At 37.7% G+C, this 16,402-nt stretch overlaps 1 protein-coding gene across 1 annotated transcript; it reads left to right on the top strand.

Annotated features, from left to right (window-relative positions):
- The first annotated feature begins 203 nt into the window (after window positions 1–203).
- Window positions 204–12,969, top strand: si:ch211-266g18.9 (transforming growth factor-beta receptor-associated protein 1). Its single transcript, XM_059353672.1, has 11 exons — window positions 204–1,075; window positions 2,749–2,943; window positions 4,669–4,823; window positions 7,565–7,647; window positions 7,814–8,161; window positions 8,288–8,345; window positions 9,017–9,160; window positions 9,302–9,436; window positions 9,525–9,669; window positions 11,057–11,478; window positions 12,511–12,969. Exons 1-11 carry the CDS (start codon window positions 385–387, stop codon window positions 12,652–12,654), a joined length of 2,520 nt encoding a protein of 839 aa, XP_059209655.1. The 5' UTR covers window positions 204–384; the 3' UTR covers window positions 12,655–12,969.
- Window positions 12,970–16,402: the final 3,433 nt, after the last annotated feature.

The raw sequence follows: 16,402 nt of genomic DNA, 5'->3' as shown, positions 1-16,402 counted from the left end.
AAGGCTGAAGCATAGCTTATAACGCCTTATTACCCTGTTACAACTCAAGTAAATTTAAAAATTAGAAATGTAAAATCTGTGACTTATCAACAAAAGAAATTCGCAGTCACAAAAGAGAGAAAAGAAAGAAGCTTATTACTCATTACTCTAACTTATATAAATGAATCATCCTATTTTTAAGTAATTTTTTGAGTAAGTTAATGGTATTGCACGTTTTCAAGTCTTTCTCCAATTTGTTCCATAAATGAACAGCTGTTACCGTGGTGCATCGTGATTTGGTGTTGGTTCTGGTTTTTACCTTTATAAATATACACACCCCTCTGAAAATATGCAGCTTTAAATGAGAGATTTTGTATTATAGGTGACAGAAATCAAGTATCTGAGATGGCTTTTAGAGCATTTACACAAACACACGTGTATGAAAAACAATCAGCCCCAAAAGAAAAAGACAAATCCAGCATCCAGTGCCTTGAGAGTTATGATCAAAATGTGTATTTAGGGACCAAAGATGCAACAGTCCAGCATTTTATTCTTCCAAATTGCACAAATGGGGACCCCAGTAGTCCTGTCCAGAGCAGAATCAGAGAGGGCAGGGTAAGGAAACTAGGCTCCAGCAACCAAGTGACCAAACTGAGGGTCGTCCCACTTTTCAACCACCTGCTGGTCCTGTGGGACCGGAGCGTCTCGGCCCTCAACATGTTCTCCTTGGAGCTCGTCTCCAGCCTCAAGAAGATCCAGCATGTGTCTTTGTTTGAGGTGTGCGGCTCCTCGCTGCAGTCCCAGGCAGCATGTGTGCAGATGGTGACCGTCTCCAGCCGCAGGAAGCTGATCCGGGTCCACGTGGTGGGAGTGGACCGCTGGGACGTTTTAAGGGAAGTCCCTCTGATGCAGGAGCCCGTGGCCTTGGCAGTAGACGGCACCAGTGTGTGTGTAGCTACCAGCGACAGGTATCTCCTCTGTGATGTTCAGACGGGGAGCAGCGAGGAGCTTTTCCGTCACAATCACAGCCGGCAGCGTGTCGTCGTTTCCTCAGTGGGACGAGGGGAGTTCCTCCTCAACGGCCCTGGATCTCTGGGTAAGAGCCAACAGGGTCCCACTGCGGAGCTCCAAGCTCAGGCCCATCTTTGACTCTGGGATTTAATTTAATTTATTTTATTTTATTTGATAGGGACAATGCAGTTAGCATAGATACAGGGTATGCATCTGATGTGCTGCATACAGAGATTTATAGCTTCAGCTAATTTTCAACTCCCGTCCCTAGTTGGGCTTTTACAACTACATACAAAATCACAATACTATAAAAATCCAATATAAAATTACACCATCTACAAAATAGAATAAAATTACAAACAATTACAATATACATTTACCCTGAGAAAAATAAAATAAAAATAAAATAAACAAACCCTGTATAAATATAGCTTAGTTTAAAATCATCATAAATCTATACAACAATAAGGAGAAAAGAAAGAAATAAGAGAGAAAAAGAAAGAGAGAAAAAAAAACATGGTCATGATCATGGTGGAAAATCAATTTGTGTTATCACATGTGTTAAATAAATCATGTGTTTATTGTAGGTCATTATCAATAAATAACCTACATTATACTAGGGCTGCAACTAACGATTATTTCCATTATCAATTAATCTGTTGATTATTTAAACGATTAATCGATTAGTTGTTTGGTCAATGAAATGTATAAAAATATCAATCAGTGTTTCCCAAACCACAAGATGACGTCCTCAAATCTCTTGTTTTGTCCAAACAAGAACAAAGAAACCAGAAATATTCACATTGACGAAGCTGAAATCAGAGAAGTTGGACTTATTATCTTTAAAAAACTGCTCAAACCAATTATTAGATTATCAAAATAGTTGACGATTAATTTAATAATCGATTATTGTTCGATTAATCGAATAATTGTTGCAGCTCTACATTATATCACATCCATGCCACTGTATAAGCTAACTTGGTTTTACAGTTTTATTCATAAATAAGCTAATAAAAAGAAAAACAAGCAGCAAATCATTTTTTCTGACCTTTTGATGTTAGCTAGCTATGTTAATGTCATAAGCAAACTAACATATGCTAATGACGTAAACAAACACTGTAAAAAGGTGTGTCTAAAAACCAGATAAAAACAGTAAATCTGAGGGAAATGATCTTGCTGCATGGACAGATAATTTACCTTGACAAGATTTCTTAAATTAAGATTATTAAATCAATAATAAGAAATAAGCATGTTGTATGCTTAAAATAAGAAATTAACTCTTAAAACAAGATAAATTATCCAAAACTTCAAAAGTTTTTTTTTATCTTGGTGAGAAACAAATAATCATCAGGTCTCTCTGCTCAGGCCAGTTCATTGCTGCTTGCAGCTTTAATTTATCTTGTTTTAAGAGTGTATGAGTGTATTATAGCGTACTTCATGTGGCTTATTAAAGCTTATAATATCACATCCTGATGATTGTCTTTGCCGTTTAGAGACACTTCCCTCTCCGAGCTGAGGACCAGAAAGGGTCCAGTGAAGGAGGTGGCTCCCAGCTTGGAGCTCTGCAGCTGGACCCTTCTCATAAGAGCTGCCAAAATATTTATGGCACATGTTCTGCACACATCTTCATGTTACATTACATGCTTCATTTCCAAACCAGCCATACAGTTAATCATGCCATATCACTCCCCCATATAGCTGTGTAGCCGCAGGCTGTTTGTTTAGCCAAGACATCATGACTCCGTCCTCGTCCCTCAGGCATGTTTGTGATGAAGACAGGGATATGCCAGCGCCCTCCCCTGCAGTGGCCTCAGGAGGTGCTGGCAGTCGCAGTGTGTTACCCTTACATCCTCACCCTGCAGCCCCAAGTGCTGTCAGTCTACAGCATGCTGGATCAGCAGCACAAACAGACTGTGAGTCTCAGCGGAGCCAGGGGTCTGCTCTCTGCGTCAGGTAAACCAGCCCACATCAATCCATCACCTGTTTTCTTGGCAGATTGGCGACCGAAAGGCTGTCACATTGTGGTTTTGTTTTAAAAACGTCGCTGTGTCTTGTCTCAGTTTGCACTGATTCAGTCAATCATTCTTGCACCTACACTGTAAAAAATGTCCTGGTTTTTTTTTTTAAATCTCTGGGTAAGAGCCAACAGGGTCCCACTGCAGAGCTCCAAGCTCAGGCCCATCTCTGGCTCTGATGGAAAATTACTCTGCGTTACCACATGAGTTAAATCATACGTTTATTGTAGGTCATTATCAATAATAGTTTGTTTTTTTTACAGAAAAAAATTGTGCTGCAGCTGTGGTTACCAGAATATTTCCGTAAAAAGATGATTCTGTAGTCGTTTCATTTTACTTAATGTATTTGATAAAATGTATTAAATATAAATGCGTCCTTGATTTTTGAGGCAGTTGTTTAAGTAACTTTAATATAAAAATGTTTGAGATAGAATCTACTTATTTTGATCACATTAACCCTTTATCAGGCAACTATATTTGGTAACTTCAGGTAATATTTCGAGAAAAAAGTTGCAAATTTACTAGATTAAAGTGGCAAATCTACAAGAAAAAAAGTTGCAGATTTAAGAGATTTAAAGTGGCAAATCTGCGCGAAAAAAGTCGCAGATTTACGAGAAAAAATCGTGAAAAAAGCTACTTTTTTCTCCCAGATTCATCACTTTAACCCTTAATAGGACACTCATTGAAATACTTGCAAATTCCAAATTTCAACCTAGAGAATATTGGAGGATATTACATACTGCCAGAATGTGTAAAAAAAACCATACGAAAATAATATTTTGAGAAAAAAGTTTACGAGATTAAAGTGGCAAATCTACGAGAAAAAATGCGCAGATTTATGAGATTTAAAGTGGTGAATCTGGGAGAAAAAAGTTGCTTTTTCCCCACTTTTTTCTCGTAAATCTGCGCCTTTTTTCGCGCAGATTTGCCACTTTAAATCTCTTACATCTGCGCATTTTTTTCTTGTAGGTTTGCCACTTTAATCTAGTCAATTTGCAACTTTTTTCTCAAAATATTACCTGACTCTAACTACCAAATATAGTTCTTTGCCTGATAAAGGGTTAATATGATCTTTATGTGTATGTAATTCTAAATCAAGAGAATTTTGAATGAATCCAACACAATAGAATTAGTCCGTTTTAATTGACAGGCACTTCCTGTTAAGTTGTTATTAACTCAACTTGTAATGTAGTTAGATTTAATTAATAATATTGCATGCAATCTGTTGCCTCAATTTTATTGAGTAGCTATTGTTTTTCTCTTTTTTTTTTACAGTGGTCAACATCTTTACAGAACAACTTGTACATTTTACATCCTAAAACTGTAGTAATTAAAAAATAAAAAATAAAGTTGTAGATTATACCGTCCTTTACAGCTAATTTAACAAGATGATGCTGCTTTTATACAAAATTTTCAAGCAGTTTTGCTTATTGTGCATTGAATACCAGTAAATCAACATTCAGTTATTATTTATTGTACATTGAATACCAGTAAAATGTACAAGTTGTTCTGTAAAGTTGAAACCTTTGTACTGTATTTTTTGCAGAATTATTCCGGTAACCACACCTGCCATTTTTTTTCTGTAAAAGCAACAGATTTTTTTACAGTGTACTGTTCCTACTCACTGGATGTTTCTGAAAACCCGAAACAAATCTCCCCTCAGATGGTGTGTTAGTGTTCACAGAGAGAGACATTTTCAGTCTGCGTCTGGTGCCACTCGAGGAGCAGATCCAGGCTCTTGTGAGGCTGGAGAGGGTGGAGGAGGCCTTACTGCTGCTGGACGGAGTTCAACACCATCTTCCTCTTGACTCTTACAAGGTGAACTTCAATTTATTGGCACAAACACAACCCTGCTCTGAAATCTAGATGCCCTGTCCCATTCACTCACTGTAAAACCCATTTTAGTGTCGATGCTGGAAGAATTTTATGTCAAAAAAACAAAAACAATGGAGTTAACTCAAATTAATCTTGCTATTTGACTCAATATTTTAGGTTAAAATGACTTTTTGCACAAATCTTTGTTGTATTGAAAAGGAAAAATTAGTAATAATAACAAACAAGCAACATTGGGTTTTACAGTGCTGTAGAGCTGCAACAATTATTCGATTAATCGAACAATAATCAATTATTAAATTAATCGTCAATTATTTTGATAATCAAATAATTGGTTTGAGCAGTTTTTTTTAAAGAGAATAAGTCCAAATTCTCTGATTTCAGCTTCTTCAATGTGAATATTTCTGTTTTTCTTTGTTCCTTTATGACAATTAGGGTTAGGCTAGGGTTAGGCTAGGGTTAGGTTAAGGTTAGGCTAGGTTTAGGTTAGGTTTAGGTTAGGGTTAAGTTAGGTTAGGGTTAGGCTAGGGTTAGGTTAAATTAGGTTAGGGTTAGGTTAGGTTTAGGTTAGGTTAGGGTTAGGTTAAGTTAGGCTAGGGTTAGGCTAGGTTTAGGTTAGGTTAGGTTAGGCTAGGGTTAGGATAAATTAGGTTAGGGTTACGTTAGAGTTAGGTTAAGTTAGGTTAGGGTTAGGGTTAGGTTAGGGTTAGGTTAGGTTAGGGTTAGGTTAGGCTAGGGTTAGGTTAGCTTGGGGTTAGGCTAGGGTTAGGCTAGGGTTAGGTTAGGGTTAGGTTAGGGTTAGGTTAGGGTTAGGTTAGCTTGGGGTTAGGCTAGGGTTAGGCTAGGGTTAGGTTAGGGTTAGGTTAGGGTTAGGCTAGGGTTAGGTTAGGGTTAGGTTAGCTTGGGGTTAGGCTAAGGTTAGGCTAGGGTTAGGCTAGGGTTAGGCTAGGGTTAGGTTAGGGTTAGGTTAGGGTTAGGCTAGGGTTAGGCTAAGGTTAGGCTAGGGTTAGGTTAGCTTGGGGTTAGGCTAGGGTTAGGTTAGGGTAAGGTTAGGGTTAGGGTTAGGTTATTTGCATATGTGCATCAAACAGCTCGTAGGCCTATGTAAGCCATTACTGCCATGGAATTTGGCAGTAATGGTGAAAAAAGTAACAGACCGGGGAACATAGGACCCTTTTTGGGAAAAGCAGGGGAAAAGGGTCCTATGTTCCCTAGTCCCATACAAAGAGGGAACATAGGACCCGGAGAACATAGACACACTCCCCTTGGATGTCTTCAATAAATACTTTTTTTGTATTGGTGAAATATCCATTCTAAAAAAAAAAAAAAAAATTCAGGTATTTGCACACTTTAGCTAAAAAGATTCAAACCTCTTTTTCTCAGCTTGACTTGCCTCTATCGTCTACCTTCATAATGCAGCATGTACTGCTGCTATAATATCATTTCATACATGTATCCATGTCACTCATGTGTAGATAATATGCGTGCATTACAAGCCCAGCTGGCATTGCATCGTACTTTAATATTTCATCGCTGCAGAACAGATTGAAGCAGGATATCGAGGCGTAGACCAAGCTGCTATTGTACTGTAGGTGTATTCCAGTTGGATGAATGCAACTTAGAGTAGCAGATGGTGTCTGAGATTTAGTGAGATCTGTGCCATATCTCAGGTTACAGGTTAGAGTTGAGGGTGTTAGAACTAAAACTGTGATGAGTCATTCTTTATCATTTGTTTCCCTTTGGGGTTTTTCAAATCTTAAAGTGTAACATATTGCCCTCAAAGATTAAGGGATAGTAACACAGTCTGCCTTAATCACACTGCAAAAAAGGGTCTAAAAACCAGATAAAACAGTAAATCTGAGGGAAATGATCTTGCTGCATGGACAGATAATTTACCTTGACAAGATTTCTGAAATTAAGATGATTAAATCTAGAAATAAGCATGTTGTACGCTTAAAATAAGAAATTAACTCTTAAAACAAGATAAATCAAATGTGCAAGCAGCGATGAACTGGCCCGAGCAGAGTGACCTGATGATTATTTGTTTTGTGTCTTTTTTTTGGTGTCTTTTTGTGTCTTTTTTGTGATTTTACATATTTTGTTCCTTTTTTTTTGGTAATTTTATGTCTTTTTTGTGTCTTATTTTGGTAATTTTGTGTCTTTTTACATCTTCTTTTGGTCACAAAATGACCAAAAAGGACAAAAAATGTACAAAAGAGATAAATTAAAGCTGCAAGCAGACTGCACCAAGAAAAAAAAAAACTTTTTGTGTGGGTTTTTTTGTGTCTTTTTTGGGGATTTTTTTTTACATCTTTTGTGTCCTTTTTTGTGTCTTTTTATGTCTTTTTTGGTCATTTTACATCTTTTGTTTCTGTTTTGATCATTTTACGTCTATTTTGTGTCTTTTTTGGGTCTTTTTGTGTCATTTTTGTGTCTTTTCTTTGTCTTTTCTTTGTCTTTTCTGTGTCTTCTTTTGGTCATTTTGTGTCTTTTTACATCTTCTTTTGGTTACAAAATGACCAAAAAAGACCAAAAATGTACAAACGAGATAAATTAAAGCTGCAAGCAGCGATGAACTGGCCCGAGCAGAGTGACCTGACAATTATTTGTTTCTTACCAAGATTTCTGTTTCTGTTTCTCACCCTTTTTTTGCAGTGCATTTCAGCTCACATAGTGGTGCTTTAAATATGTTCATGCACTTTTTTTTATGATTTTTTTCCTGGCAGGAGCTGCAGAAGGCCATCACTTGTCTGGCTGGATTTGTTCATTTTTACCAGGAGGGTTTTTCCGAGGCCAGAGATCTATTCATGTGAGAGTAAAAACCCCTTTTTCACGACACTCCAAATTCAAAGCACGCAAAATAACTCGCAGCAAACTGTGCAGTAATGTGTGAACCTTGTGGATAGTGGCTCTTTCCTGCTGAATTCTACACTTTAAGTCCAACACAAGTCAGTACTCATTACCCACTTGAACAGTACAGGTGAGCTGGACCCGAGAGAAATCATCCGCCTCTACCCGGACATGCAGCCGTGTCTCAGCGAGGACTTTCAATCCCAGCTTGATCAAGTGAACAAGGCCAGGGATCTGCGAGTGCTCTGCCAAGAGGACAGAAACACATTTCATCATTACCTGGCCTTCCTGGGAGACTTCCTCACAGCAGTCAGAGGCTCAGAGCAGAGCCTGCAGTGCAGTAAAGAGGTGGACTGCGCCCTCCTGAGGCTCTATGTAGAACTGGGAGACACGGAAAATCTGCAGCAGCTTGTTGCAGAACCCAACGAGTGCAGCCTGGAACACTGTGCTCCTGTTTTGGAGCAACACAACAGGTGAAATATGTGATTATTTCTTCAAAAAATGATTGGTAATCACAGTTATGCTCATGGTTTTTGAAAGAAAAGGCACACATTTTGACTAATTGTTCATTTTGCTGTTTGATCTCTTTTTATTCACAGATGTTTTGCATTAGGTTCCCTTTATCAAAGCCATGGCAACCAAATTGATGCAATTAAGGTATAATTTCCCCCAAAAACTCCTGTATTTGTCTTTAGTCAAAAGTCACTTTATTGTCAGTTCTGCTACACATGTACACATACAGAGAACTGAGATTACTTTTCTCTCAGAACCCTCGTTTAAAACAAATATACACATACACAGCTATATACAGAATAAAAATAAAGCAAGTGAAAGAAATATGCAGACTAAACATATAAAAGGCAAAATATACAGGATGAATAGTGCAAATGGTTGTAAAGTGTCTAAGTGTCGGAAGTGCAGTTCAGTTATTATTATTATAGTTATTATTATATATCTATTATTATTGTATTCATGCATATTTTATTTTGTGCGGGCAGTACATTTTACATTTTATTTTATTTATTTTTATCCCATTTTTAATTTATTTTATCTTATTGCATCTTACTGATCTATGGTTTACTACATCTTTTTGTATTATGTTATGTATTTATTGTTTGTGCAGCACTTTGGAAACCTTGTGTTTGCTAAAATTGTGCTATATAAATAAAGGGGATTGGATTGGATTATTATTATTACGGCTAGTGAAATGTGAAATATGAGCTCTGTCTGCTTCATTTTTAGTTCTCTTTTTTTGTGCTTTTATTCATGCTGCAGCTTGTCTTGCTGGGGTCTCCCTTCTTTATATAAATTACTTTTTTTTCTTTCAGACCTGGGTGAAAATGGCAGAAGGCTCCCACTCAGACCCTTCCTGCTCAGATGTTTATGCACACATAGTTTGGACTCTCAGTCAACTGCAGGACAGAAACGTTGTGTGGAAATTTGCAGACTGGACTCTCCAGAGAAACCAGGAGGTGCTTTCTCCTTCTTCTCATGCTCTCAACATAACTGCAGAGGGCAGAGTTGCACAGCAAAAACCCACTCATTAACTTAATTACATTGCTTTTAAGACAATCACTGCTAATGCAATGTCCAATAACAGTTTTTCTTTAAAGATAGGGGTGCAGATTTTTACCAAGCGTGCACCAGATGATCGATTTGAGACACAAGAAGTCCTCCGTCTCTTGGAGAAACACCTGCCTGCGCTGCTTCTGTATCTTGAGTTCTTGATCTATGATTTGAACAGTGAGGTTTGTACAGCTGCAGCTACCTAATCTCATATCTGTTACTCCTTTATTAAATGCACTCGAGTCATGATTGGTGTAATCGGCCCCGCAGGAGGAGAGGCATCACAGCCGTCTGGCCCTGGCATATGTTGCTCAGACGATGCGAGAGGAAGAGGAAGCAGATCTGAGGAAGACCAGAGGGAAGCTGCAGCAGCTGCTGTGGGAATCCACATTCTATGACGTCTCCACTGTCTACGGTGAGTGGATGCCTCACACTCAAAAAAAACCTCATTTTCATTTTTCATTTTATTAAGGATCCCCATTAGCTGATGCCATAGCAATCAGCTAGTCTTCCTGGGGTCCGTAACACATACAACATACAATACAATCACAATATCAAATAAAAACAAAACAAGTCCATACAATATAAAATAGACAAACCCACACAATAGTTGACAATATAATAAAATGACTAAAGCTACCCAAAAACTAAATACAGCCGAGTTATTCAACTTGTTCCCAGAATGTAATAAAATTATGGAAATAGTTTCCACCTAAATAAAATGCTTTACTTTAGCGAGAAACAATTTTGTTGAGCGACAAAATATAAATATGTTGGGTCAACATGATGTATTTGCGTTACTGTTTTACTAATTAATTCCCAGGGCTCAGTCCAACTAGATTTGTATGGGTAATTGTAACATACTAAGGTAATTTTATTGGGCCATTTAAATTCTCAATAGCTTTAAATGATTCCTTGACCCAAAAAATGTATATTTTGACACTAAAATTGACCTTCTGAGTGGTTTGGAAGATATATTAATTCTCATAGATTCTATATGGCTGCCATCTCCGATCCGCAATCTTGATGAAGTGGCTCCTACCAAAAATTGAAACTTATGGTGATGGAGAGTACGTGGAAAAAAATTGGTGCTTTTGTCCGGCGTGTCCCCATTCTTTTAAAATCTGGTCCTTAGCCGCCTGAATAACTAGTTAGCTTAGCAAGCTACTTAGCCAAGTAGTTAGCTATGTAATAATACAAAAACATTTTTTTCTTCATAAAGTATGAGAGGCAAAATGGAAATAATGATCTGTTGTTATCAAAAACAAGATATTTAAAGAATACTTGGAATATTCAATCATAAAATATGTTGATATGAAAAATACAGAACAGAAACACACAGCAAGCATCAACCCTCTGGAGTCTGAGTCTATTTTGTCCATTTTTGAATCCTTTTCATTTCTTTGTAAGTCATTGTGTGTCTTTTTTGGTCATTTTGTGTCTGTTATTGTGTCTTTATTTAGTTATTTTGTATCTTTTTTTGTCATTTTGTGTCTTTTTATGTTCATTTTGTGCCTTTTTTGTCATTTTGTGTTTCTTTTTGGTAAGTTTGTGTCTTTTTTAGTCAGTTTGTGTCTTTTTTGGTCATGTTGTGTCTTTTTTGGGTCATTTTGTGTCTTTTTTGGTCCTTTTGTCCAACATAAAACTTTCAAAATGCTGATGAAATCATGATGAAAAAGTCATGATTTGGCGCTTTTGCAGAGTCCAGAGGGTTAAATATCATGGGAAATGAATGAGGGTCATTTTTGCCCCATGTTGTGCATCAAAGGGTTAATTATATAATGTATTATTCATCATGGCAGAAAAAGTGAAATCAGCAGCCCTGCACATAGAGACAGCCGTCCTCCTGGGTCGGACCGGAGAGCACTCTGAGGCCCTGCAGCTGCTGGTTCACCAGGAGGGAGACCTCCAGGCTGCAGAGGCCTTCTGCTGCAGGGCCGCCCAGGGTCGGGGCTCCCAGTTCATGCAGACCCTGCTGCTCACCCTGCTCCAGATCTACCTGAGCTCAGAGGAGCTCACCAGCGCTGCTGTGGACCTGCTCAACAACAACCCTCGGCTCTTTGCAGCAGAGAAAGTCATCCAGCTGCTGCCTGAGTCCTGGTCTGTCCAACTGGTCTCCCAGTTCTTAGTGGGGTCCCTCAGGGAGACCTTCCACCAGGGCCGGATGGTGAAGCTGCAGAAGGCTTTGGGCCACGCAGAACTCAACCGGCACAAGGTCCTCTGGGTGAGTTTAACCCTCTGGAGTCCATCTATTTATTGAAAATACACATTTTATTTCGAGTAATAACTTTATATATATGATATGTAGACAAGCTGAGAAAGCCAGTTGAAAGTTCAATCATAGGAGCTTTCACAGTGTGACATTTATGTTTCTAGACCATTCTTAACCCTTTATCAGGCGAAGAACCATATTTGGTAACTTCAGTGGATATACAAAATGGTAATATTTTGAGAAAAAGGTTGCAAATTTACTAGATTAAAGTGGCAAATCTACAAGAAAATTTTTTGCAGATTTAAGAGATTTAAAGTGGCAAATCTGCACAAAAAAAGTCACGGATTTACGAGAAAAAAGTGGGGAAAAAGCAACTTTTTTCTCGCAGATTCACCACTTTAAATCTCATAAATCTGTGCATTTTTTCTTGTAGATTTGCCACTTTAATCTTGTAAACTTTTTTCTCAAAATATTACCCCCCTCTACACATTCCACAGTCCACATTCTGGCTGTATGTAATATCCTCCAATATTCTCTAGGGTTGAAATTTGGAATTTGCAAGTATTTCAATGAGTGCCCTATTAAGGGATAAATTGTGAATTTCCTTTCTATGAAAACTATTACTATTTTTAATTTACATGCAAATAGACTTTTTTGTAGTTTTATTATTTATTATTTTTCTGCTGTTTTTGTGTGTATAAATGGTAAAAAAAAATGGTACATTTCCATAGACACCTTTATCTTTTGTTTGTATTTTGGGTTCCTGGCAGCTTTGTAGTTTGTTAATTAAAATAACATGAAAAATCTGACTGATAGTTTGTGTGGAGAAAAAGGAGCCATGCATGTGATGTAAGGACAGACTGAAAGATGCTGAACAGAGACAGAAATGAATGCATAGGAAGTTGACAAATTTGAACCAAAATCTCCTGGACTACAGAGGTTTAACGACATATTTCACATTTTTTTCGCTCCATGAACATTGTGTGTGTTCTTGTTTACTTTGTTTTCTGAACTCTGGTGCCCTTTTCTCTCCCTCCTCTGCAGATGCAGGCCTCCAAAACAAAGCTCAGACTGGACAAGGGGCAGAAGTGTCAGGTTTGTCAGAGAGACCTTGCAGAGCCACAGTTTGCCTCTAACCTCCACGGTGACCTGATGCACACAAGCTGCACCGGTTTCTCTTCATTGTGAAGACAGACTGCACCTCTTAGTGTTTTTCGCCCTTACTCTTTTTCTATTTTTTAATGCTAAATGACTTTTTTCCAAGAAACATAAGAGCATATATTTGAAAAAAAACAAGCTCTAAAGTGATCCTTTTGCATGCTTTTTGTGAACAAACCAAATCAACTCACTGATTAGTCATGAAACTAGTACAGACGGGCTGCAGCTCTTAGTGGTTTCATCCTAGTCTTACTCATTTTTATACTTTTTTTTAATGCTGAATGACTTTTTTCCAAGAAACATATGAGCATATCTTTGAAAAAACAAGCTCTAAAGTGGTGCTTTTGCATGCTTTTTGTGAAGAAACCAAATCAACTCATTGATTAGTCATGAAACTCATTTAAGTGTAAGTCAACGAAGACTTTCTTTAGTCAGCAAACTAATTTAGGAATCTTTATGCAAATAGGTGCATTTTTGCAACTGCCAGGCGGATAAATGTCTGCAACCTACCTGATCATTTTTCTAGATTACACTGTGTCATCTAGACAAACTATACAAAGATTCAATTCATGGACCTTAGACCAGACACATTCCCTAATTAGAAAAAAAGAAAATACATTGTGTAAATAACTGGTTTCAAAGTTCAGACTGGACAAGGGGCAGAAGTGTCAGGTTTGCCAGAGAGACCTTGCAGAGCCACAGTTTGCCTCTAACCTCCACGGTGACCTGATGCACACAAGCTGCACTAGTTCCTCTTCATTGTGAAGACACTCTGCATCCTAGTTTTAGTTATTTTTATGCTTTTTTTAATGCTGAATGACTTTCTTCCAAGAAACATATGAGCATATCTTTGAAAAAACAAGCTCTAAAGTGGTGCTTTTGCATGATTTTTTGTGAAGAAACCAAATCAACTCATTGATTAGTCATGAAACTCATATAAGTGTGAGTCAATGAAGACTTCCTTTAATCAGCAAAGACACTGATTTAGGAATCTATTGTATATTTATGCAGATAGGTGTAAACATTGTGTAAATAACTGGTTTCAAAGTTCAGACTTGACAAGGGGCAGAAGTGTCAGGTTTGTCAGAGAGACCTTGCAGAGTTTTTTTTTTTATGCTGAATGACTTTTTTCCAAGAAACAAATGAGCATATCTTTGAAAAAACAAGCCCCAAAGTGGTGCTTTTGCATGCTTTTTTATGAAGAAACCAAATCAACTCATTGATTAGTCATGAAACTCATATAAGTGTGAGTCAACGAAGACTTCCTTTAGTCAGCAAAGACACTAATTTAGGAATCTTTATGCAAATAGGTGCATTTTTGCAACTGCCAGGCGGATAAATGTCTGCAACCTACCTGATCATTTTTCTAGATTACACTGTGTCATCTAGACAAACTCTACACAAAGATTCAATTCATGGACCTTAGACCAGACACATTCCCTAATTAGAAAAAAAGAAAATACATTGTGTAAATAACTGGTTTCAAAGTGCAAAAGAGCAAGCAGTGCACTTTTTCAGGGCGGCACGTCTGAGCCATTTCCTAGACGACATTGTAGACAGCAATAGCTATAAAGTGGAGGACACTCAGGGGCATATATTCACTGATCAGACAGTGGTGTTTAACATGGAAACCGCCTGTGGTCAACCTGACGACCAGAGGGAATTTGACCATCTTCCATGGCTGTATATATGCATCGCGGCCATCATGGTTTCCACTGACTGTGTATATTTGTCTGCATAGAGCTGGAAATAGAAAGTCAACAACTGAGAGGCTGCACGTGAGAGACTTTTTATTCCACTCATGCATTAATATACATTTATGACCGGAAAGAAAGAAAGAAAAAAATCACAATTACAGGCTTAAAACTGCAAAGCAAACAGGTCGAGGAAGTGCAGAGTTTTGGGTCATTTCTGTTAATTTATGAGCCACCTAATGACATGTCTGTGCTGCATATGGAACATGAAATCAGAATCAGTTTTTACCATCATCAGCCCTGTATCATTAGGGGGACATGACAGGCGTATGCTCCAAATAATAACACACAAACTCCAGTGTGTCCACATGTATGGAAATCTTGTATATAAACTTAAACACATATCATTAGATGACATTTAAGATGTATTTGTCTATTTTTGTTGTAATTTTGTAATTAAGGCTAACCATAACTGGAGTATTTCTTTATCCGGATGCGTTTTGGGACATGAGTTACGCCTAAAGGAGCTGGAACATTAACTTGAGCATTTGGCTTTGGACTTCTTGTAAGTTTTTTGGTGCAAGTTTTTAGCCTGGGGTGAGTGACTAATTGCAGAGTAGATAAATAGTGAATTATGAGCTTGTTGGAAGGGATTATCTCTTTGTGATGCCCTTGCCAAGATTTCTAACGTTTTTTTTTTTCCTCCTAATGAGGTTTTTGTGGGACTTTTTCCCATTGTTCCCACTGAGACTTGTGCTCATTTATTGTTTCATTGTGTGGGTGTTATGAAACCCTTTGGATTGAGGCTTGCAGAGAAGACACTTCTTGACTTGACATTTCTCACTTGGAGTGTATAAATTTAACCTCTGACTCACATAAATAAACTGACTCAGATCCCAGAAAACCCAAGAAAACCACATTCCTGGCTTCTTTTCTTTATGTGGTTGCAGGGAAAATTGCCACATCCACGCCTCCGTGTCGTCTCCTTGTCATTTTGATAATCTGTGCGTTTAAATCTAATCTACGCTTCAGTCCCTGTAAGCACTCCTGCGGCTGAGAGGTATCAGTGCAGAGAAAATCACAAAGCGTCATGTTCTTTCTGGAGGAGTTTATATAGAGTGAGTTAGAGCTCTGTGACTGGCTGAGCTCTGGGCCGTGGCTGATGACCGGTGACCACTGGGTGGACCTGAGGCCGACCGTGTCCTCTCCTTCCCTCTCACGGACTTCCTCAGGGAACATTAATGTTGTTTTCAACACTTGCGGTTTTTGCTGTGCCTCAAAAACCTTTTTCTCATCTTTGATGTTGACCAAGGGCCAACCAAAAGGTAAAAATACAAGCACAAGCACACTTTCTTCTCCCTAAATTAAGACTCCAGAACACCTATTTGATGCATTTAAAACCTCTGAAGTCCAGGAGATTTTGGTTCAAATTTGGAATGGACTAAATGATGAAATAAAGATGTGTAATTCTATGTTAGTTTTCAAGAAGACTTTAAAATCTAAAATTATCAAGGGTTACAATGAAATTTGATTGAATTTGATTTTTCAGTTTATGGTATCATGTGTTTTGTAACAATGTGAATTACTCAGTTAATGTAATGTATATACATGTAGATAGTACAGGAGAGGCAAAAATAAGCCTTTAGTGGGGCTTCCAGCCTATTCCTTTTTCGGTTGATGTCTGATGGATTCTTTTGTAAAAAACATGATTTTATTTTGTTGTCTTTGTTTTGTTTGTTTTTGTTGTTGTTGTTGTTGTTGTTGTTTTTTGTTGTTTTTTGTAACCGAAATAAAGCATTCATTCATTCAACTTCCTCTGGATTAATTTCATCTTTCAGTCTGTCCTTACATCACATGCATGGCTCCTTTTTCTCCACACAAACTTGGCTATCAGTCAGATTTTTCATGTTATTTTAATTAACAAAGTATAAAGCTGCCAGGAACCCAAAATACAAACAAAAGACACGTGTCTATAGAAATGTAATTTTGTGTCTTTTTTTTTTGGTCATTTTGTTTCTTCTTTAAGTAACTTAGTTTTTTTCTGTCATTTTGTGTCTTTTTTGGGTCCTTTTGTGTCTTTTTTA

Source organism: Centropristis striata, chromosome 16 (assembly GCF_030273125.1).
Source record: "Centropristis striata isolate RG_2023a ecotype Rhode Island chromosome 16, C.striata_1.0, whole genome shotgun sequence".
NCBI lineage: Eukaryota > Metazoa > Chordata > Actinopteri > Perciformes > Serranidae > Centropristis > Centropristis striata.
This window is presented reverse-complemented; position numbering and strand designations above follow the sequence as displayed.

Bases quoted from the DNA above. Each gene is read 5' to 3' on its own strand.
- si:ch211-266g18.9 (XM_059353672.1), top strand. From the start codon at position 385: ATGGCTTTTAGAGCATTTACACAAACACACGTGTATGAAAAACAATCA. The intron at 1,076-2,748 runs GTAAGAGCCAAC...CTCGTCCCTCAG, and splicing joins CAACGGCCCTGGATCTCTGG to GCATGTTTGTGATGAAGACA. The intron at 9,437-9,524 runs GTTTGTACAGCT...TCGGCCCCGCAG, and splicing joins TCTATGATTTGAACAGTGAG to GAGGAGAGGCATCACAGCCG.